This window comes from Oncorhynchus clarkii, chromosome 4 (assembly GCF_045791955.1).
Source record: "Oncorhynchus clarkii lewisi isolate Uvic-CL-2024 chromosome 4, UVic_Ocla_1.0, whole genome shotgun sequence".
Classification (NCBI taxonomy): Eukaryota; Metazoa; Chordata; class Actinopteri; order Salmoniformes; family Salmonidae; genus Oncorhynchus; species Oncorhynchus clarkii.
Genome location: NC_092150.1, coordinates 10,394,451 through 10,416,973, shown reverse-complemented (window position 1 = coordinate 10,416,973; position 22,523 = coordinate 10,394,451). Strand labels below are relative to the sequence as shown.

At 42.7% G+C, this 22,523-nt stretch overlaps 1 protein-coding gene across 1 annotated transcript in view; it reads right to left on the bottom strand.

Moving 5' to 3' along the window:
• Positions 1-507: 507 nt before the first annotated feature.
• The window catches only part of LOC139406428 (protein inscuteable homolog), an 81,481-nt gene continuing 59,465 nt past the window's right edge, over positions 508-22,523 (bottom strand). Inside the window, exons 6-13 of the mRNA XM_071148987.1 lie at positions 19,131-19,244; positions 11,388-11,513; positions 5,888-6,059; positions 5,487-5,665; positions 3,595-3,661; positions 2,354-2,509; positions 1,952-2,028; positions 508-984 (exon numbers count right to left, since the gene is read on the bottom strand). Of these exons, the coding sequence (XP_071005088.1) occupies positions 856-984; positions 1,952-2,028; positions 2,354-2,509; positions 3,595-3,661; positions 5,487-5,665; positions 5,888-6,059; positions 11,388-11,513; positions 19,131-19,244 (1,020 nt within the window). The 3' untranslated portion in view covers positions 508-855. The remainder of the gene's footprint in view (positions 985-1,951; positions 2,029-2,353; positions 2,510-3,594; positions 3,662-5,486; positions 5,666-5,887; positions 6,060-11,387; positions 11,514-19,130; positions 19,245-22,523) is intronic.

The following is a 22,523-nucleotide window of genomic DNA, read 5'->3' as shown; positions in this document are numbered from 1 at the left end:
TGACACAAAATACTGATTATTTTTATTTCATGCATGGTGGTCCCATGTACACTATGAATGTTATTATGAGATGAATTACAACCAATAAGTACGATTTCATGAATGCTGCCAACATGTACATGTCCCCGAGTTTCAGTGTTTTATACTCCGAGAATGTTAATTCTGTAATTATTAACAGCAATTCCGTTTATGCTCAGATTTTTGGGTATGCATTTAATGTATGCTTTGGGATATAGGGACTGATTTCTGCAACCCCTCCTTTGTCTTGTGTGTTTTTAAGTCTCAGGCTGGAGTGAGTGGTCACTGAGACTCCTCCAGTGCCTGTCCACCCAACCCCTCCTTTGTCTTGTGTGTTTTTAAGTCTCAGGCTGGAGTGTGTGGTCACTGAGACTCCTCCAGTGCCTGTCCACCCAACCCCTCCTTTGTCTTGTGTGTTTTTAAGTCTCAGGCTGGAGTGTGTGGTCACTGAGACTCCTCCAGTGCCTGTCCACCCAACCCCTCCTTTGTCTTGTGTGTTTTTAAGTCTCAGGCTGGAGTGAGTGGTCACTGAGACTCCTCCAGTGCCTGTCCACCCAACCCCTCCTTTGTCTTGTGTGTTTTTAAGTCTCAGGCTGGAGTGTGTGGTCACTGAGACTCCTCCAGTGCCTGTCCACCCAACCCCTCCTTTGTCTTGTGTGTTTTTAAGTCTCAGGCTGGAGTGAGTGGTCACTGAGACTCCTCCAGTGCCTGTGCACCCAACCCCTCCTTTGTCTTGTGTGTTTTTAAGTCTCAGGCTGGAGTGAGTGGTCACTGAGACTCCTCCAGTGCCTGTGCACCCAACCCCTCCGCTCTGGATCGTCCTATAAAGCTCTCTTCTCATACAAAGCTTTCTTCCATGTTGGAGCACAGCAGGAAAGAGTCCACCAGTCTGGGCTTGATCAGCTGCTGGTGGTCGGTGGCCTCGATGCTGTCTGGACACCCCGCTGCCAGCCTCCTCAGGGCAGCCTGCAGAGCACAGGGAGAGGGGTGGATCAGTGAAGACATTCAACACCTATTTAATCGACTGCACTGTAGCGTATGACATAGCACAGAATAAACCAATATTGATCACTATAGATATAGATCAATATAGACTACAAATGGAGATATAGCTGATTATCAGATATAAGTCCTTCAGCTATTCATTGATGGGCTGAGGTTTGACTGACACTGTGCAGTGCATGACTGCTTCAGTATTCTGTGTTACAGTACAACTGAGAGGGAGCATGGCAGTATGAAACAAGACAACAGTTCTACTCCAGCAGGGGAATGTCAAATATTTACTACATATTAGTTAACAAAATGTTCTCTGGAAGCCAACCCTCTTTGAAGGCTGGTTCAACACTGACAAAATCTCCATTATAACCCCTGGCAATAGTGATACACAATAATCCTATTAAATGTACGTAAGTACAGCAAGCAGTGTAAAACAGTGAAGGAGAGAGCCCTTATGTGCAAGAACTGTCCAGCAATATTAATTAAGCCTCTGACTCTTTTACACCGGTCTAAAGAGCTCTTTATCTGGCCTGTGATCTGGCCTGTGATCTGGCCTGTGATCTGGCCTGTGATCTGGCCAGTGATCTGGCCTGCGATCTGGCCTTATCAATTATGATCAGGAGAACTGAATGATAAAGGATGAACAGGAATACGTGTGAAATGTTTCAACAAAACCTGCTTCCTTATATAGTGGGATCTCCTTATGGTGAGAAGACTGGTTCAGATCAAGGACTGCTGTCCTTTTGTCCCATGGATATAAACCTCTCATTAAGTTATTAGACACACTTATGCACTGGGAAAAAATTACTTTACAGAGTGTAGCCCATGTTTGTAGGAAATATATTATTTACATTTTTTGGCTCACATTCAAACACATTCTCAGAAATATAACTATTGTACAAAGACAATCATACAAACACTTATTAAATATACCTACCAGGCATGCAACTAGTACAGAGTCACTGTTGTTCCGCTCCGCTGGTGAGCGACACAGTTCGATTAGTCGAGGGACAGCTGGAGAAATGGAAGACCATGGTCAGTTTAGAAATTGTGTTGTCGATTGACCTACACAAAGTTCCTATCATAGGAGGCTGCTGAGAGGAGGACGGCTCACAACAATGTCTGGAATGGAGTCAATGGAATGGTATCAAACACATGGAAACCATGTATTTGGTTGAGTTCGATTACCATTCCATTAAATCCATTAAAGCCAATACTATGAGCCTGCTTCCCCAATTAATGTGCCACCAACCTCCTGTAGTTCCTATAACTACTGTTATACGAGAGTAAAAAAGGGTTGAAAAGTATGGGGACTGGTTTGACCTGAGAGGGCCTCTACCTTGCAGCTGGATGGCTGTTTGGGCTATGTCCGGGTCTCTGCTCAGACGGGCCAGTGTGACAGCGGCTTTCTGCTGGACCCTCTCGCACGCCGCGCCCTCCGATGGACTAGAGGAGGACGGCTTCTCACCCAGCAGCTGGAGCAGTCTCTCAACACCTAGCAGACACAACACACAACACAGACAGACAGAGGATGTAGACACATCACACAGACAGAGGAAGTAGACACATCAAACAGACAGACAGAGGATGTAGACACACAACACACATACAGGCAGAGGATGTAGACAAATCACACACATACAGACAGATGACATAGACAAACAACACACAGACACACAGAAGAAGTAGACACAACACACAGACAGACAGAGGACGTAGACAACAACACACAGACAGACAGAGAAAGTAGACAACAACACACAGACAGACAGAGAAAGTAGACACATCACACACAGACAGACAGAGGAAGTAGACACATCACACAGACAGAGGAAGTAGACACAACACACACACACAGACAGAGGACGTAGACACATCACACACAGACAGACAGAGGATGTAGACAACAACACACAGACAGACAGAGGATGTAGACACAACACACAGACAGACAGAGGAAGTAGACACAACACACACACAGACAGAGGACGTGGACAACAACACAAAGACAGACAGAGGAAGTAGACACAACACACACAGACAGACAGAGGAAGTAGACTCAACACACACAGACAGAGGACGTAGACAACAACACACAGACAGACAGAGGAAGTAGAAACATCACACACAGACAGAGGAAGTAGAAACAACACACAGACAGACAGAGGAAGTAGATACATCACACACAGACAGACAGAGGAAGTAGACACATCACACAGACAGACAGACAGAGGAAGTAGACGCATCACACACAGACAGAAGACGTGAGAAACAGGTGAAAAAGACAAATCAAACATGGAGTCAGGGGCTTTAATACACAACATCAACAAGAAAGAGTCAGGGGACAGAGACTAAGAGGGTTGAGGAAGCAGGCAACATGGCAGAAATGTGGGTTTACGTTGTCATCTTGAGGATTATAAGAGAATTGCAATAAAAAAATAAATCTCTGATTGTCATCTCTCTGTTAACTCCCTCCTTGATATGAATCAATGTCTCTGTCATGACCAGCGAATACATGTGTGTAGATGTTTAGTCTCATTCACATACATCAAATACTGGTAAAAACAGGTTTTTGCGTACCTTTCTCTTGCAGGATTTCAGGTGCAGACTGCTCCAAAACAGAGAGGTTTGCCAAGATGGTAACCACCTAAACGGACCACAGTCAACAGGGCATACCAGATATTTGACAACACTCAACCCATTTTAGCATGCCTCCTTGTAAAATCGGATAGTGCTGGGCATGATTTACTCAAATTCTACAGTACTTTGAATTATCGTAAATCTGTTTTTATGGGATGCCCTCTTAGGAAATTAGGAAGATATGGCAGGTGTGTACACATGAAGGTGTTTACATACAGTGGGGCAAAAAAGTATTTAGTCAGCCACCAATTGTGCAAGTTATCCCACTTAAAAAGATGAGAGAGGCCTGTAATTTTCATCATAGGTACACTTCAACTATGACAGACAAAATGAGAAAAGAAAATCCAGAAAATCACATTGTAGGATTTTTAATGAATTTATTTGCAAATTGTGGTGGAAAATAAGTATTTGGTCACATACAAACAAGCAAGATTTATTTCTCTCACAGACCTGTAACTTCTTCTTTAAGAGGCTCCTCTGTCCTCCACTCGTTACCTGTATTAATGGCACCTGTTTGAACTTGTTATCAGTATAAAAGACACCTGTTCACAACCTCAAACAGTCACACTCCAAACTCCACTATGGCCAAGACCAAAGAGCTATCAAAGGACACCAGAAACAAAATTGTAGACCTGCACCAGGCTGGGAAGACTGAATCTGCAATAGGTAAGCAGCTTGGTTTGAAGAAATCAACTGTGGGAGCAATTATTAGGAAATGGAAGACATACAAGACCACTGATAATCTCCCTCGATCTGGGGCTCCACGCAAGATCTCACCCCGTGGGGTCAAAATGATCACAAGAATGGTGAGCAAAAATCCCAGATCCACACGGGGGGACCTAGTGAATGACCTGCTGGGACCAAAGTAACAAAGCCTACCATCAGTAACACACTACACCGCCAGGGACTCAAATCCTGCAGTGCCAGACGTGTCCCCCTGCTTAAGCCAGTACATGTCAAGGCCCGTCTGAAGTTTGCTAGAGAGCATTTGGATGATCCAGAAGAAGATTGGGAGAATGTCATATGGTCAGATGAAACCAAAATAGAACTTTTTGGTAAAAACCCAACTCATCGTGTTTGGAGGACAAAGAATGCTGAGTTGCATCCAGAGAACACCATACCTACTGTGAAGCATGGGGGTGGAAACATCATGCTTTGGGGCTGTTTTTCTGCAAAGGGACCAGGACGACTGATCCGTGTAAAGGAAAGAATGAATGGGGCCATGTATCGTGAGATTTTGAGTGAAAACCTCCTTTCATCAGCAAGGGCATTGAAGATGAAACATGGCTGGGTCTTTCAGCATGACAATGATCCCAAACACACCGCCCGGTCAACGAAGGAGTGGCTTCGTAAGAAGCATTTCAAGGTCCTGGAGTGGCCTAGCCAGTCTCCAGATCTCAGCCCCATAGAAAATCTTTGGAGGGAGTTGAAAGTCCGTGTTACCCATCAACAGCCCCAAAACATCACTGCTCTAGAGGAGATCTGCAAAGTATTGAGATAAACTTTTGTTATTGACCAAATACTTATTGTACACCATCATTTGCAAATAAATTCATTAAAAATCCTACAATGTGATTTTCTGGAATTTTCTTTCTCATTTTGTCTGTCATAGTTGAAGTGTACCTATGATGAAAATTACAGACCTCTCTCATCTTTTTAAGTGGGAGAACTTGCACAATTGATGGATGACTAAATACTTTTTTGCCCCACTGTACATATGTGACAGGGTAGGTCCCCTCCCTCTCCCGAGCGCAGCATTTTAACCAATCACTCTACTGAAACCACGGTCTTGGTTGAGTAATGATCTACATATAGATCAGCGTGTCCTCTACCTGGTCTTTAGAGTAGGGAGTATCAACTCTCTGGCGGTCTTTGCATGCCTGTAGGAGGATGTGGATGGCGTTGAGCTGGAGGAGGATCTCACAGGCCATGCTGTCGAAGAATGTGATGTTGGCAAGGGCAGCAGACGCCAGGAGGAAGACCTCACCACAGGAGGCACTCCCACACAACTCTTGAGGAAACACAAACATTCATCTTCAAAAATCACCTTGACCTCATGGACCTTACATTCATAGCTCCACCTTTGAATTTGAGTGGTTACATTTTTTGTATCCCCATCCCAAAACTAAGTGAAGGAGCTGCCCGTTCTCTTGTTTTTCCTTTAAAGTGTTTCAGAATGAACACACTGATCTAGCCACATCAAAGCCCTGCAGTACAGCAGCCATGCACTCACTGATGAGAGCGGTGACAATGTCCTCCATGCTCTCCAGGAAGCTGCCCAGGTGCTGGGTGGAGGTGTGGTGGGGTGAGGTGATCTGGGCCACCACTGCCGCTGCCTCTGCCCTCGCCGACTCAGCTCTGTTCTCATCGGTCAGGATGTCCGCCAAGCACAGGATCCCATCCACCTATATGACGGGTGACGCAAATGCACAGCAGACAATGAGAAGCACATTCTGTTATGTCGAATCCTAATCCTAATACTAAACATAAAGACGCAAGGCAGTTAACCCACTGTTCCCCGGGCGCCGAAGACGTGGATGTCGATTAAGGCAGCCCCCCTGCACCTCTCTGATTCAGAGGGGTTGGGTTAAATGCGGAAGATGCATTCAGTTGAATGAATTCAGTTGTACAACTGATTAGGTATCCCATTTTCCCTTTTCCTCTACACCAGGCTACGCACATGCACACGCACACCATCGCACACACACACACACACACACACACACACACACACACACACACACACACACACACACACACACACACACACACACACACACACACACACACACACACACAGTACAGTACAACACACACAAGTCCATTTGGAATTCATTGAAGAAGTCCCACATATGATAACCACATATGATGTAACAAGCCCCGAGCATCTCATTGGATCGATAGCTGCCTTTGATTCATCTAAGAATCCCTCTATAGTAGGCTCTATTTTTAGGCGGTCCAGACAGATTGTTAAGTGTCCAGCTTATCCCTGGTTAAGTGTCCGGGGTCCACCCTGGTTAAGTGTCCGGTGCCAACCCGGTTGAGACTTAGCAGCCCTGCCCATAAAGCAATCACGATTAAACGACACCACTCTAATGTTACGGCCATCTCCCTCTGGGGCTGAGGGCTCACAGGGCTCACAGGGCTCACAGGGCTCACAGATCTCGCCTGCCATTTCCCCAACACGTGCACATCAGGTTTGGGGGTATGTGATTCACGTATCTCTCAAAATTGTCACCTCGTTGGTGCAGACCTAATGTCGTTGTCTCCTAATATAGTTAAGTGAAACAGGAGTATTCCAATAAAATCTGATTTTATAACGGTAGAAAAAGCGTTGGGTTTGGCGATTTTATAAATAGTCTCGATGGGGAAAAAAGTGTGGATGTTCACCCCCCTCCTGCTGCTTTTATCTGAATACTAATTGGACATCGTTTGAGATGGTCGAGAAGTGTGTGTGTGTGTGTGTGTGTGTGTGTGTGTGTGTGTGTGTGTGTGTGTGTGTGTGTGTGTGTGTGTGTGTGTGTGTGTGTGTGTGTGTGTGTGTGTGTGTGTGTGTGTGAGTGTGAGTGAGTGAGTGAGTGAGTGAGTGAGTGAGTGAGTGAGTGAGTGAGTGAGTGAGTGAGAGTGAGAGTGTGTGAGAGTGTGTGAGAGTGTGTGAGAGAGAGAGATGTCTATACAGTGAACTTTTTCATCCAGGTTTGGAAATATAATAAATTTATCCACATGGTGGCAATGTTGCGCAGACAAAATTCTGGTGCACTTCCCACTATTATAACAGTACCTTAGAGACCTTGCATCTTTGAGCAGTAGACCCGGCAAATATACTGTGAATAAAACTAAACCTTTTATTAATATTAGCATTTTTTTTTACCTCAAAACAGATAACCTGTCTAACTCTACCTTTTGAAGGATTTGACTGGTCAAGTCTGTAATGGAAGCGACCAGTGTTAAAATACAGAGCACCCAAACAGAAAAACATTGCAATAATTGTCATTTTTAGCTTTTTTGTCTCTCTGTGAAAACGTCTACAAAAAACTTTCAACGTGAGTAGAATTGTTTCGAGTGAGCTCATACAAAGTATCCATCCTAGACACACCTGTCAGAGACATTTCCTGTAGAACATCACCATGAGCTTGATGATAGGACAACTCCGTATTCCTGTCTCCTAATACTTCACCAGCGTGCCGGCACGGCCCATCGACGCGGAACAATCCCCTCTTCCGCCCACCTCTCCCTCTTCCCGAAATATGCTGCACTGAGATTAACTTCTCATTCATATCTTGCCCCCGGTCTACTCCGGATGTCTTCCAAAATGTATTACTAATCGTGTGGAAGAAGACACTTACTTGGCTCGACTACTTGTGCCTTTTAGAGTGCAGTAGACACAACCACGGAGGTTCAACTTCATCATGATCTTACTGTTTTAACCACAAGCCCCAACAGAAGTAAACAAGCTGTTTCCCACCAATTATTATTATATTTTGTGTTTACCTTTATTTAAATAGGCAAGTCAGTTAAGAAAAAAGTCTTATTTTCAATGACGGCCTAGGAACAGTGGGTTAACTGCCTTGTCCAGGGGCAGAATGACCGATTTTTACCTTGTCAGCTCGAGGATTTAATCTTGCAGCCTTTCGGTTACTAGTCCAACGCTTTAAATAAAATTGTGATAAATAAAAATATATACCAGTTTCATTTAAGGACAAAAAAAATGACAGCTGTGCCATAGAGATTGCAAAATAATTGGGTAGAGATCTTCGATGTACCGATTTCATGGCACATGGTTTACGAATTGACTTGCAACACAACACCAGATTCAAAACTTTGAATTTTTCTATGTAAATGACTACAATATACCAATATAATTTTATATATATATGCGGATACAACCTTCCCAGCTCTGCATATTTTGTTGCGAGGTCATTAGATCATTTATTTTGGTACTGTCCATATGTAGCTCATTTTTGGTCACATGTCCAGGAATGGCTGAAGAATTGAAACATTTACTTGGCGCTAACACTGCAGATGGCAACACTGGGTGACTTGAAAAGGCATAGTCAATCCATCAATAATACAATAATACATTTAGCAAAACATTTTATCTTTAATTTACAATCTGTAGAAACTATGAGAGTAGAAATGTTCAGAACTTTAGTGGAGCATCACAGCACAGTTGAAAAACATATGGCAAATAGAAATCTAATCTGGATGGTGTTAACTTCTTCTGTGGGACAGTTGATGCAATTAGCATGAGGTTGTAAATAACAAGAACATTTCCCAGGACATAGATAAATCTGAAATTGGCAGAAAGCTTAAATTATTGTTAATCTAACTGCACTGTACAATTTAGAGTAGCTATTACAGTGAACGAATACCATGCTATTGTTTGATAAAAGTGCACAGTTTTGAACATGAAAAGTTATTAATAAACAAATTAGGCACATTTGGGCTGTCTTGATACAACATTTTGAGCAATGGTTCATTGAAGTCTAAAACTTTGCACATACAATGCTGCCATCTAGTGGCCAAAATCTAAATAAATTGCACCTGGGCTGGCATAATACATGATAGCTTTTCTCTTGCAATTCAAAGCTGATGGTACAAAACAAATACAAAAAAGGTTGTTTTTTTCTTTGTATTATCTTTTACCAGATCTAATGTGTTGAATTCTCCTACATTCCTTTAACATTTACACAAACATCAAAGTGTTTCCTTTCAAATGGTACCAAGAATATACAAAACCTTGCTTCAGGGCCTGAGCTACAGGCAGTTAGATTTGGGTATGTCATTTTAGGTGAAAAAAAAGGGGGCCAATCCTTTAGTTAAGAGATAGATGGGAGGGATTGAATGGAGCTGAAGGGTGGGACTGATAACAACAAAATAACAAATGTAAAATATACTGTGCCTGTAAAATGTATATAGCAGGGATCATCAACTTGATTCAGCTCAATTTTTTTCTTGAGTGACAGTCGGGGCCGGAACATAATTAAGCAATAAGGCCTGAGGTGGTGTGGTATATGGCCAATTTACCATGGCTAAGGGCTGTTCTTAATCACGACTCAATACGAAGTGCCTGGACACAGCCCTTAGCCGTGGTATATTGGCCATATGCCACAAACCCCCAAGTTGCCTTATTGCTATTATAAACTGGCTATCAACGTAATTAGAGCAGTAGAAATAAATGTTTTGTCATAACCATGGTATACGGACTGATATACCATGGCTGTCAGCCGATCAGCATTCAGGGCTCGAACCACCCAGTTTAGAATTAAAAATAATTTTTAGACTGCATATTGACTACAAGAAGCCCAAACAGATATAACGTTTTATTAAAACATAATAAATTCAATGCTTGCTTACATTTGTATACGATCACATGTCTCTCTATTGTGTGTGGTAATACTTGGGAACAGATTTACAAAATTAAAATAACTTGGAGCTGATTTTCTGGTGTTTTTAAAGTCTTTTATGACCAACAAGGAAAATAAAATAAGCATCCCGGAGTCGGAATGTATACACTGTATTTCTGATCAATTTGATGTTGTTTTAATGAACAAATAAATGAGCTTTTCTTTCAAAAACAAGGACATTTCGAAGTGACCCCAAACATTGAATGGTAGTGTATGTATGTATGTTTCGACTGTTCTGCCTGCGGCTATGGAACCTGTTCACCGGACATGCTACCTGTCCCAGACCTGCTGTTTTCAACTCTCTAGAGACAGCAGTAGCGGTAGAGATACTCTTAATGATCGGCTATGAAAAGCCAACTGACATTTATTCCTGAGGTGCTGACTTGTTACACACTCGTCAACCACTATGATTATTATTATTAGACCCTGCTGGTCATCTATGAACATTTGAACATCTTGGCCATGTTCTGTTATAATCTCCACCCGGCACAGCCAGAAGAGGACTGGACCTGGTTCCTCTCTAGGGTTCTTCCTAGGTTTTGGCCTTTCTAGGGAGTTTTTCCTAGCCACCGTGCTTCTACACCTGCATTGCTTGCTGTTTGGGGTTTTATGCTGGGTTTCTGTACAGCACTTTGAGGTATCAGCTGATGTAAGAAGGGCTTTATAAATACATTTGATTTGATTTGATGTATATAAATACATATATTTACCCCAAAAAATATATGTGGGATTGGAAATGATGCAGACAATTACATTGACGGAAGCTACAGTCTATCTGCAATGTTAAAGCTGATCTACCCCTAAATAAAATATTTTAAAAATACATTTAAAAAATGAAAAAGCATTCCGCTACTCTCATTGTTAGCATGTTTTCACCTGTGAAAATAAACTTGTGCCCCTATAAAAATATGCTGCGTGTGTGAGGCCTCCAGCCCCAGTGTAGTAGTTGAGCATTTATACATGCTCACTGGAAGACTAAACATCTCTCACCGAAGCTCTCACTCCAGCAGACCAATGTCTATCTGTCTGTTGGTCTTTCTGTGTTCTGCTGCTTATTAGTAAATACATTTTTGTGTACAGTTGTATGGTTTTATGGTTGTATGGTTGTGTGTGTGTCAGTTTGCATCTGCATGCATATGTTTCTGTGTAAATCTTTTTGTTTGTGTATCAGACACCAGTAGTGTTGGCTAACCACACCTCCACCCAGCACCTGGCAGCTTTCTGGAGAGCATGCTGGACATGTGTCACTGCCGTCATCGGTGAAAACCAACTTCTGAATGTGTGTGTGTGCTAGTGTCTATGGGTATAAATGCCACACTACACTACCTTCTCCAGCTGATTGATGCCCTCCTCCACACAACATATGGAGGCCACCGCCCTCAGGGCGTGTGCGTAAAGGTCGCTGAAGCAGTCCTGCCGGCAGATCTTAAACAAGGCCACCACAGCGCCCTCCTGTGGACAAACAAAACAACACCATTAGCATCATCATTCACATCAACATTAGCAGACAATGCTCAGTGCTTAACAAGCTAGCCTGAGCTTATGTTAAATTGATAGTCCCTCAAGCCAAACAGACTGTGCTAGCTCAAACCTTCCAATAGCCAAAAGTGCCCAAAAGACTTGCCAACAATTGACTATCCAACCAGGCCGAATAGTCAAGCCATTAGTGCTCAGTAGGTTTCCCAACCTGACAGGCTAGCCAGTGACTCAAGTTAACCCTAAGGTCAATGTCTGCGCCCTCATATTAAAAACATCCCCCAAACAGTCTGTCAGTTTAAGCTAGATATATCAGAGTTTGGATGAGTCTCAATCCAACGCATCTGCCCATGTAACTCTTCCACATCTGCCCATGTAACTCTTCCACATATGCCCATGTAACTCTTCCACATCTGCCCATGTAACTCTTCCACATCTGCCCATGTAACTCTTCCACATCTGCCCATGTAACTCTTCCACATCTGCCCATGTAACTCTTCCACATCTGCCTATGTAACTCTTCCACATCTGCCCATGTAACTCTTCCACAACTGCCCATGTAACTCTTCCACATCTGCCCATGTAACTCTTCCACATCTGCCCATGTAACTCTTCCACATCTGCCCATGTAACTCTTCCACATCTGCCTATGTAACTCTTCCACATCTGCCTATGTAACTCTTCCACATCTGCCTATGTAACTCTTCCACATCTGCCCATGTAACTCTTCCACATCTGCCCATGTAACTCTTCCACATCTGCCTATGTAACTCTTCCACATCTGCCCATGTAACTCTTCCACATCTGCCCATGTAACTCTTCCACATCTGCCCATGTAACTCTTCCACATCTGCCCATGTAACTCTTCCACATCTGCCCATGTAACTCTTCCACATCTGCCCATGTAACTCTTCCACATCTGCCTATGTAACTCTTCCACATCTGCCCATGTAACTCTTCCACATCTGCCCATGTAACTCTTCCACATCTGCCTATGTAACTCTTCCACATCTGCCCATGTAACTCTTCCACATCTGCCCATGTAACTCTTCCACATCTGCCCATGTAACTCTTCCACATCTGCCTATGTAACTCTTCCACATCTGCCTATGTAACTCTTCCACATCTGCCCATGTAACTCTTCCACATCTGCCCATGTAACTCTTCCACATCTGCCTATGTAACTCTTCCACATCTGCCCATGTAACTCTTCCACATCTGCCCATGTAACTCTTCCACATCTGCCCTTGTAACTCTTCCACATCTGCCCATGTAACTCTTCCACATCTGCCCATGTAACTCTTCCACATCTGCCCATGTAACTCTTCCACATCTGCCCATGTAACTCTTCCACATCTGCCCATGTAACTCTTCCACATCTGCCTATGTAACTCTTCCACATCTGCCTATGTAACTCTTCCACATCTGCCCATGTAACTCTTCCACATCTGCCCATGTAACTCTTCCACATCTGCCCATGTAACTCTTCCACATCTGCCCATGTAACTCTTCCACATCTGCCCATGTAACTCTTCCACATCTGCCTATGTAACTCTTCCACATCTGCGGGGAAAGGTGACAGAGCTTGAGCGGTGTTTGTCAGAACATGTGACATCCAGAAAACCACTCTTCTCACAAAAAAATCTGTAGCGTCCAATCAGTTTGGCCTACAAACTATTATGACCATCACCACGAGCCCGTCCTTCCCAATTAAGATGCCTCCAACCTCCTGTATATCTCTTAGATATAGGACAGACACTTCAGTACAAACCTTATTTTTGTGGGGGACTATCTGTTGTTCCATGTAGTGAATCTTTTTTTCAATGTGTTTGTTTGGGATAAAAGCAGTAAGGCCCCGACATTTATTTCAAATCATTTTTTCATCAATGTTTTTTATACTTCAAGGGGACTAAAAATTCTAAATCAAATTGAAAAATTAACCTTCGTATGACCTTCTTAAAACAATTCCGTACAGCTTAATAGTACCCCACCCCTCCACCGGCTTAGACTCTTACGGGTTAATGGCCCAGTGCAGTCAAAAACAAGATATTTCTGTGTTTTATATATATATAAAATTATGATAATGCTCCAGTGGAAGAGCTGTTTGAAAAAGACTGCCTGAAATTTCAGCCTGTTTTTGGCAGGGTTGAGTTTTAGCCTTCCTGGTGACATCACCAGGCGATAAATTAGTTAATAGACCAATAAGAAAGAGCATCTCTGCCAATAACATTTAGTTTTCAGTTTTCCCCTCCTCACTCAGGCCATTCCCAGACAGTCCTAGCAAAAATCTTGCTTGAGAAATGTATCTTTGCTAAGAAGCTATTTCTGTTTATTTTTGACCATTTTATTTGAAAAGAATCACTGCAAGGTAATTAATTGTTACCCAGAAATGATTTGATAGACATAAAAACGACCTTTAAAGCTACAATAGGTAACTTTTGGGAGACCCGACCAAATTGACGTAGAAATGTAAGTACTAGATCTGTCATTCTCATTGAAACCAAGTATAAGAATTGGTAGATCTGTTCTGTGTGCGCTTAAGTTTAGTTTTTGTATCTTTTGTTATCAGTTTTGTACACCAGCTTCAAACAGCTGAAAATACAATATTTTTGTTTGTGGGAAATATATTTCAACAGCGGTTTAGACGGGACAATGATTCTCTACACAAATTACTGTTTGTTGTGTCACATAAACTGACATTAGGCTAATTATTAAAATTTTAGCAACCAGGAAAATGTGCAATTTCTGCATAGTGCACCTTTAATAGTGTCTGATTAATAAACTTGTTAATCATTATTCTCTTGTTTGATATTCTACCTATAATGGTTGTTTATCTGTTTTGAAATGCAGATTAGGGTAAAGGGCAATTCCACCACACATACAGCAAAAAACATAATTCTGTTACCAAACTTTGCATCTGCACTGTTCTTCAAGTAAATGTGTTTTTGTAAAATGTCTTGTGGAAAAGATAGTCTTTGTGTATAGAGTTGTATGGTTTGATTAACTTATCAATCATAGATTTATGTCTGGCATACATTTTAAAGTGAGAAATCTTAGTCTCAGCATTAATGTGTTAATGTGGAATTGCCCCAAACAAACATAAGCAATCCGTAGTATCCACAAGCAGTCATTTCCTCTCGCAAAACCACTTGCTGACAGAATTCTATTCAACATGGAGATTGATAGAATGACCTGCAAGAAAAGGTCCCGTAACTACCGCCATTATTCTAATAAGACCCATTATAGGAGGTGCTGGTACGTCTCATGCACAGATAGGACTATAGCCAAGCCTGGAGTGGCTAATCGTCCTGCCCCCTACACCCTAACCGCTCTTCCCTGATCAGCCCACGCAATACAGTCCCTAGAAGACCAAAAGCACCATCCATTTTAGCCAATCCCTGAGCAGTATTCTTCATTACATTTTCCAACCATTCTGAAGAGCGTCACAGCCCCAAAACAAGTTATTATTTTCAATTTCCTGGAGTCCTGTAATGCTTTCATTATTTTTCTGTGACGCAGGTGTTGTTAGCCTTCTCAGGTTAGCTATTTTTATTTCATTTAATTGAACTTTTATTTGACCAGGAAATCCCTTGAAATAAATAATATATGTTTTGACGAGACTGGTAACTGGTACTATTACAGTAAAATAGTGATGACAAAGGTAGGAAGGAGGTTTACCTATGCTTTATATCAAATCACATGTTATTCGTCACACGCTTCGTAAACAACAGGTGTGGACTAACAGTGAAATGTTTACATACAGTCCCTTCCGAACGAAAAATATTACAAAAGTAAAACATGTAATATTAAATGTAATAATAGATGCACAATATGTAACAATAACTTGGCTTTATACAAGGAGTACCAGTACTGAGTCAATGTGCAGGGGTACAAGGTAATAACTTGGCTATATACAAGGGGTACCAGTACTGAGTCAATGTGCAGGGGTACGAGGTAATAACTTGTCTATATACAAGGGGTACCAGTACTGAGTCAATGTGCAGGGGTACAAGGTAATAACTTGGCTTTATACAAGGGGTACCAGTACTGAGTCAATGTGCAGGGGTACAAGGTAATAACTTGGCTATATACAAGGTGTACCAGTACTGAGTCAATGTGCAGGGGTACAAGGTAATAACTTGGCTATATACAAGGGGTACCAGTACTGAGTCAATGTGCAGGGGTACAAGGTAATAACTTGGCTTTATACAAGGAGTACCAGAACTGAGTCAATGTGCAGGGGTACAAGGTAATAACTTGTCTATATACAAGGTGTACCAGAACTGAGTCAATGTGCAGGGGTACAAGGTAATAACTTGGCTATATACAAGGAGTACCAGTACTGAGTCAATGTGCAGGGGTACAAGGTAATAACTTGGCTATATACAAGGAGTACCAGTACTGAGTCAATGTGCAGGGGTACAAGGTAATAACTTGGCTATATACAAGGAGTACCAGTACTGAGTCAATGTGCAGGGGTACAAGGTAATAACTTGGCTTTATACAAGGGGTACCAGTACTGAGTCAATGTGCAGGGGTACAAGGTAATAACTTGGCTATATACAAGGGGTACCAGTACTGAGTCAATGTGCAGGGGTACAAGGTAATAACTTGGCTATATACAAGGAGTACCAGTACTGAGTCAATGTGCAGGGGTACAAGGTAATAACTTGGCTTTATACAAGGGGTACCAGTACTGAGTCAATGTGCAGGGGTACAAGGTAATAACTTGGCTTTATACAAGGAGTACCAGAACTGAGTCAATGTGCAGGGGTACAAGGTAATAACTTGGCTATATACAAGGAGTACCAGTACTGAGTCAATGTGCAGGGGTACAAGGTAATAACTTGGCTATATACAAGGAGTACCAGTACTGAGTCAATGTGCAGGGGTACAAGGTAATAACTTGGCTATATACAAGGAGTACCAGTACTGAGTCAATGTGCAGGGGTACAAGGTAATAACTTGGCTATATACAAGGAGTACCAGTACTGAGTCAATGTGCAGGGGTACAAGGTAATAACTTGGCTATATACAAGGTGTACCAGTACTGAGTCAATGTGCCGGGGTACAAGGTTATTGAGGCACATATGTACATATAACTATGTTATATGCACACATATTTCTCTAAATCGGCCATTCATTTCCTGGCACCCTATGTTTGGAATCATCTCCAAAAGACGATTCCATTGGATGCTTTAAAGTCCCTCTGTAAATTCAGACAACTGACAGATGATTTTTATAATAATGGAGTATGTGTTTGTTTTAATTGACTGTGTTTTGTATCTATATATAGGTATTTAATGTGTATTTACTTATGTGTATCTATATGTGTATTTAATGTGTAAATTATCTTTATTTATGTGTATCTATATGTGTATTTAATGTGTATATTGTCTTCGTTTATGTGTATACATGCCTGTTGTACATGCTTCTTTTTTGTATTGTACAGGGCTCATTTGTAAAAGACCCATTAGTCTCAATATGATTTCCCTGTTGAAATAAAGGTAAATAAAATAATTAGATAGTAAACTGTAACAGCAAGGTATGTGATGAGTTAAAAAAGTTGGTGCAAAAGGGGTCAATGCAGATAGTCCTGGTAGCTATTTGGTTAACTATTTAACTAACTATTTAGCAGTCTTATAGATTGTGGGTAGAAGCTGTTCAGGGTACTTTTGGTTCCAGACTTGGTGCATCGGTACTGCTTTCCGTGCAGTAGCAAGAGAACAGTCTATGACTTGGGTGGCTGGAAACTTTGACAATATTTAGGGCCTTCCTCTGACACTGCCTGGTATAGAGATCCTGGATGGCAGAGAGTTCGGCCCCATTGAGAGCATCTGGACTGGCTGCATCACCACTTGTTAAGACAACTGCTTGGCATCCGACCTCAAGGCGCACCACACTGCCAGGTCACTGACCTCCTCCCTGTAGACTGTCTCATCGTTGTCGGTGATCAGGCCTACCACTGTTGTGTCGTCAGCAAACTTAATGATGGTGTTGGAGTCGTGCTTGTCCACGCAATCGTGGGTGAACAGAGAGTACAGGAGGGGACTAAGCACGCGCCCCTGAGGGGCCCACGTGTTGAGAATCAACGTGGCATATGTGTTGTTGCCCACTCTTACCACCTGGGGGAGCGGCCCGTCCGGAAGTCCAGGATCCAGTTGCAGTGGGAGATGTTTAGTCCCAGAGTCTATAGCTTAGTGATGAGATTCGTGGGCACTATGGTGTTGAACGCTGAACTAAAGTCAATGAACAACATAGTCATTTAGGTGTTCCTTTTGTCCAGGTGGGAAATGGCAGTGTGGAGTGCGATTGAGTCATCTGTGAATCTGTTGGGGCGGTATGCGAATCCAATTGGAATCTAATTACGATCTTGTCTCATTGCTGCAACTCCCCAACAGGCTCGGGAGAGGCGAAGGTGGAGTCATGCGTCTTCCGAAACATGTCCCGCCAAATCGTGCTTCTTAACACCCGCCCACTTAACCCGGATGCCAGACGCAGCCATGTGTCAGAGGAAACACCGTCCAACTGACGACCGAAGTCAGCTTGCAGGCGCCCGGCCCGCCACAAGGAGTTGCTAGAACACGATGAGCCAAGTAAAGCCCCCTGGACAAACCCTCCCCTAAATCTGGGCGAATTTTGTGCCGCCCTGTGGAACTCCCAGTCATGCCCGGTTGTGATACAGCCTGGGATCGAACCCGGATCTGTAGTGACGCCTCAAGCATTGCGATGCAGTGCCTTAGACCTCTGCTCCACTCGGGAGGCCCAGGAATTATTTCTTAACCAACCAGAGATGCTGTATGAGGGAAGGTAGATGGGAGTGATAGATTAAACAGAGGCAGGCAGTCTGTGTGATCAATGCCCATTACTAATGGGAACTGACACTACTGATCTCATCTGGCAACAAGGAAACTTGCTTTTGTGTGTAATGTGTGTGTGTGTGTCTGTCTGTGTCTGTCTGTCTGTGTCTGTCTGTCTGTCTGTGTCTGTCTGTCTGTCTGTCTGTCTGTCTGTCTGTCTGTCTGTCTGTCTGTGTCTGTCTGTGTGTGTGTGTGTGTGTGCGCGCGCACGTGTGCACTTGTGTTAAGTTGATGGGCAGAGTCTCCCACCCGGAAGAGTCTTATCAAGTGCATCCTGGAAGCATCTGGTTGTCTAAAGACCACAGGGACGTAGTGTCTGGCCTGTCCCCTCTTATCTCTTGGAGCATATGACTATGTAGCTGTAGAGATATACTGTATATGTATAGTATGGTAGGTGGGTGGTAGGTGGGCAGGACTTTTTGCTCAATCCCAAACCGATCCTTAGCTCCTTTACGGTCTGCAAGAAAGAGTGAACAGGGATTTACAGGGGCCCGTGGATCTGTTTGGGATTGGGCCAATGGTTCATGATGAGGGATGGGGAAGTGGATGGCCAAGAGAGGTGGAACTGTGTGAACATGGGGATTGTAGCAGGGTCATGTTCATTACGCACCACAGTTGCATGAACAAACAAAAAAAAACAGTTATGTCCCTAATGAACACGGCCCTACGTATATGCAGACAGAGGGGTGTGTCTGTCTGAGGGGGTGTGTCTGTCTGAGGGGGTGTGTCTCACCTTAGCGATGATTCTGCAGAGCTGTGGGCCATCCTGGGTGAGGGAGAGCAGGTTGCTGATGTCACTGCCTATGGTGTACACACTGTCTGACGACTCAATCTTCCTGATCAGGATCTGGAGAGGACCGGCGCGCGCGCGCACGCACACACACACACACACACACACACACACACACACACACACACACACACACACACACACACACACACACACACACACACACACACACGTGCCATGACAAAACCACAGGCATACCATTGAGACATCTCTTTCCCGAAAGGGAAACAGCAAAGTGAAATTTCAGTGAAAGGAGGAAGTTCTGAATTTATACGATATAGAAGATCAATATTATAACTAATTAATGATACTATTATGAATATTTAAACTGAGCGTAAATGAATTATCTGAATAAGGGTTACATTTTCCATTGAACTCAATATGCAATTCATTAATACCAGTTCATCAGTGGTGGAAAAAATACCCAATTATTATACTGTAGTAAAAGTAAAGATACCTTAATAGAAAATGACTCAAGTAAAGGTGAGTCACCCAGTGATATACTACTAATGTAAAAGTCTAAAAGCATTTGGTTTGAAATATAGCTAAGTATTAAAAGTACATTTAATTGCTAAAATATACTTAAGTATCAAAAGTAAAAATAATTTCAAATTCCTTATATTAAGCAAACCAGACTTTTTTCTTGTTTTTAAAATTTACAGATTGCCAGAGGAACACTCCAACACGCAAATATAATTTACAAACTAAGCATTTGTGTTTAGTGATTCCGGTAGGGAAGACCAAGGATGTTCTCTTGATAAGTGTCACGTTCTGACCATAGTTCTTGTGTGTTTTCATTGTTTTAGTGTTGGTCAGGACGTGAGCTGGGTGGGCATTCTATGTTGTGTGTCTAGTTTGTCTGTTTCTGTGGTTGGCCTGATATGGTTCTCAATCAGAGGCAGGTGTTAGTCATTGTCTCTGATTGGGAACCATATTTAGGTAGCTTGTTTTGTGTTGGGGTTTGTGGTTGGTTGTTTCCTGTCTTTGTGTTTTCTGCACCAGTTAGGACTGTTTCGGTTTTCACGTTTATTGTTTTGTATTCTGTTCATGTTGAGTTACCTTATTAAAATAACATGAACTCTAACAACGCTGCGTTTTGGTCCGCCTCTCCTTCCCAGGAAGAAAGCCGTTACAATAAGTGCGCAAATTTGACCATTTTCCTGTCCTACTAAGCATTCAAAATGTACTTTTGGGTGTCAGGGAAAATGTATGGAGTAAAAAGTATATTATTTTCATTAAGAATGCATTGGAGTTAGTTAAAGTTGTCCAAAATATAAATAGTAAAGTACTTTTAGATCGGAAATTCACTCTGGCCATCTACTCTGATTTCAGAGCACTCTTGTCTAAGTGTACCAGAGCGCAGAATAACTAACAAATTTACGAACGCTCAACACTCGTTGAATAGGGCCGGTGTCACTAAACATTGACAAAAAACATAATTAAATTGTTTCCAGCAGCACAGTTACAGTCACCAACACTCTTGATAACATGAAAACAGCCTAGCCAGCTCTGCTACGGCGAGTAAAATGGTCAGAGGGAGGTGTTCTCTCATTTGTGTCTGGAAATAGCTAGCAAGCTAGCCAACGTTAGCCAGTTAGCTTGGGTGCTTGACTGCCGTTGTGAGGCCAGAACGCTCGGATCAACCCTACAACCTGAATTTACGAACGGACAATCTGACAACGCTCTGAATTTACACTCTGAGCGCACTCCAGATTGAATTTACGAACCCACTCTTAAGTACTTTACACCACTGCAGTTCATACTGTTGTGATCATTTATTATATTACATTTTTTATTTGTTTTATTTCACCTTTATTTAACCAGGTAGGCTAGTTGAGAGCAAGTTCTCATTTACATCTGCGACCTGGCCAAGATAAAGCAAAGCAGTGCGACACAAACAACAACACATAGTTACACATGGAATAAACAAGCGTACAGTAAATAACACAATTTAAAAAAAGTCTATATACAGTGTGTGCAAATGGCGTGAGGAGGTAGGCAATAAATAGGCCATAGTAGCGAAGTAATTACAATTGAGGAAATTCACACTGGAGTGAATCGAGGAGAAAGTCTAAATCGAGTAGAAAGTCCAATGAAATCTCTATTGGTTTTCATTATTCCAAACCAGCGATACAGGAATGATGTAATCACCTATTATAGTGGCTATATTAAACTGGGCAAATGTTTACCTTTGTACTCACCCTTCCTGAACTGTGCTAGTTGTTTTTTAGTATAACAATACATCAGGGAGACTTACAGGCTGGTCAGGAATGGGAAAGATTGTGGACTCTGTGTGTGTGTGTTTGTGTGTGTGTGTGTGTGTGTGTGTGTGTGTGTGTGTGTGTATCAAACACATCAGGAATGAATAAGGCTACGGCCACACTCAGATGCAGGAACACGGATGAAATCGTAGATGACATCACCGTCCGTTTTTGTCTGTCAAAAGTACAACTCAAGTCAACTATTTTCGGACGTGTTTGTTCTTCAAAAGACGTTTTCATTCTTTCGGCAATGAAAAACCCTTGGCTCCACTTGAAGTTCTTAAACACAAAATACCAAAATACCATGCACGCCGGCAACTCAATCATCTAGCTTGCAGACGACACTACAGTGGTAGGCTTGATTACCAACAACGACGAGACGGCCTACAAGGAGGAGGTGAGGGCCCTCGGAGTGTGGTGTCAGGAAAATAACCAACAAAACAAAGGAGATGATCGTGGACTTCAGGAAACAGAAAAGGGAGCAGCCCCCTATCCACATCGACGGGACAGTAGTGGAGAAGGTGGAAAGTTTTAAGTTCCTCGGCGTACACATCACAGACAAACTGAATTGGTCCACCCACACAGACAGTGTGGTGAAGAAGGTGCAACAGCGCCTCTTCAACCTCAGGAGGCTGAAGAAATTTGGCTTGTCACCGAAAACACTCACAAACTTTTACAGATGCACAATCGAGAACATCCTGTCGGGCTGTATAAGGAAACTGCTCCGCCCACAACCGCAAGGCTCTCCAGAGGGTAGTGAGGTCTGCACAACGCATCACCGGGGGCAAACTACCTGCCCTCCAGGACACCTACACCACCCGATGTCACAGGAAGGCCATAAAGATAATCAAGGACAGCAACCACCCGAGCTACTGCCTGTTCACCCCGCTATCATCCAGAAGGCGAGGTCAGTACAGGTGCATCAAAGCAGGGACCAAGAGACTGAAAAACAGATTCTATCTCAAGGCCATCAGACTGTTAAACAGCCACCACTAACATTGAATGGCTGCTGCCAACATACTGACTCAACTCCAGCCACTTTAATAATTACAAATTGGATGTAATAAATGTATCA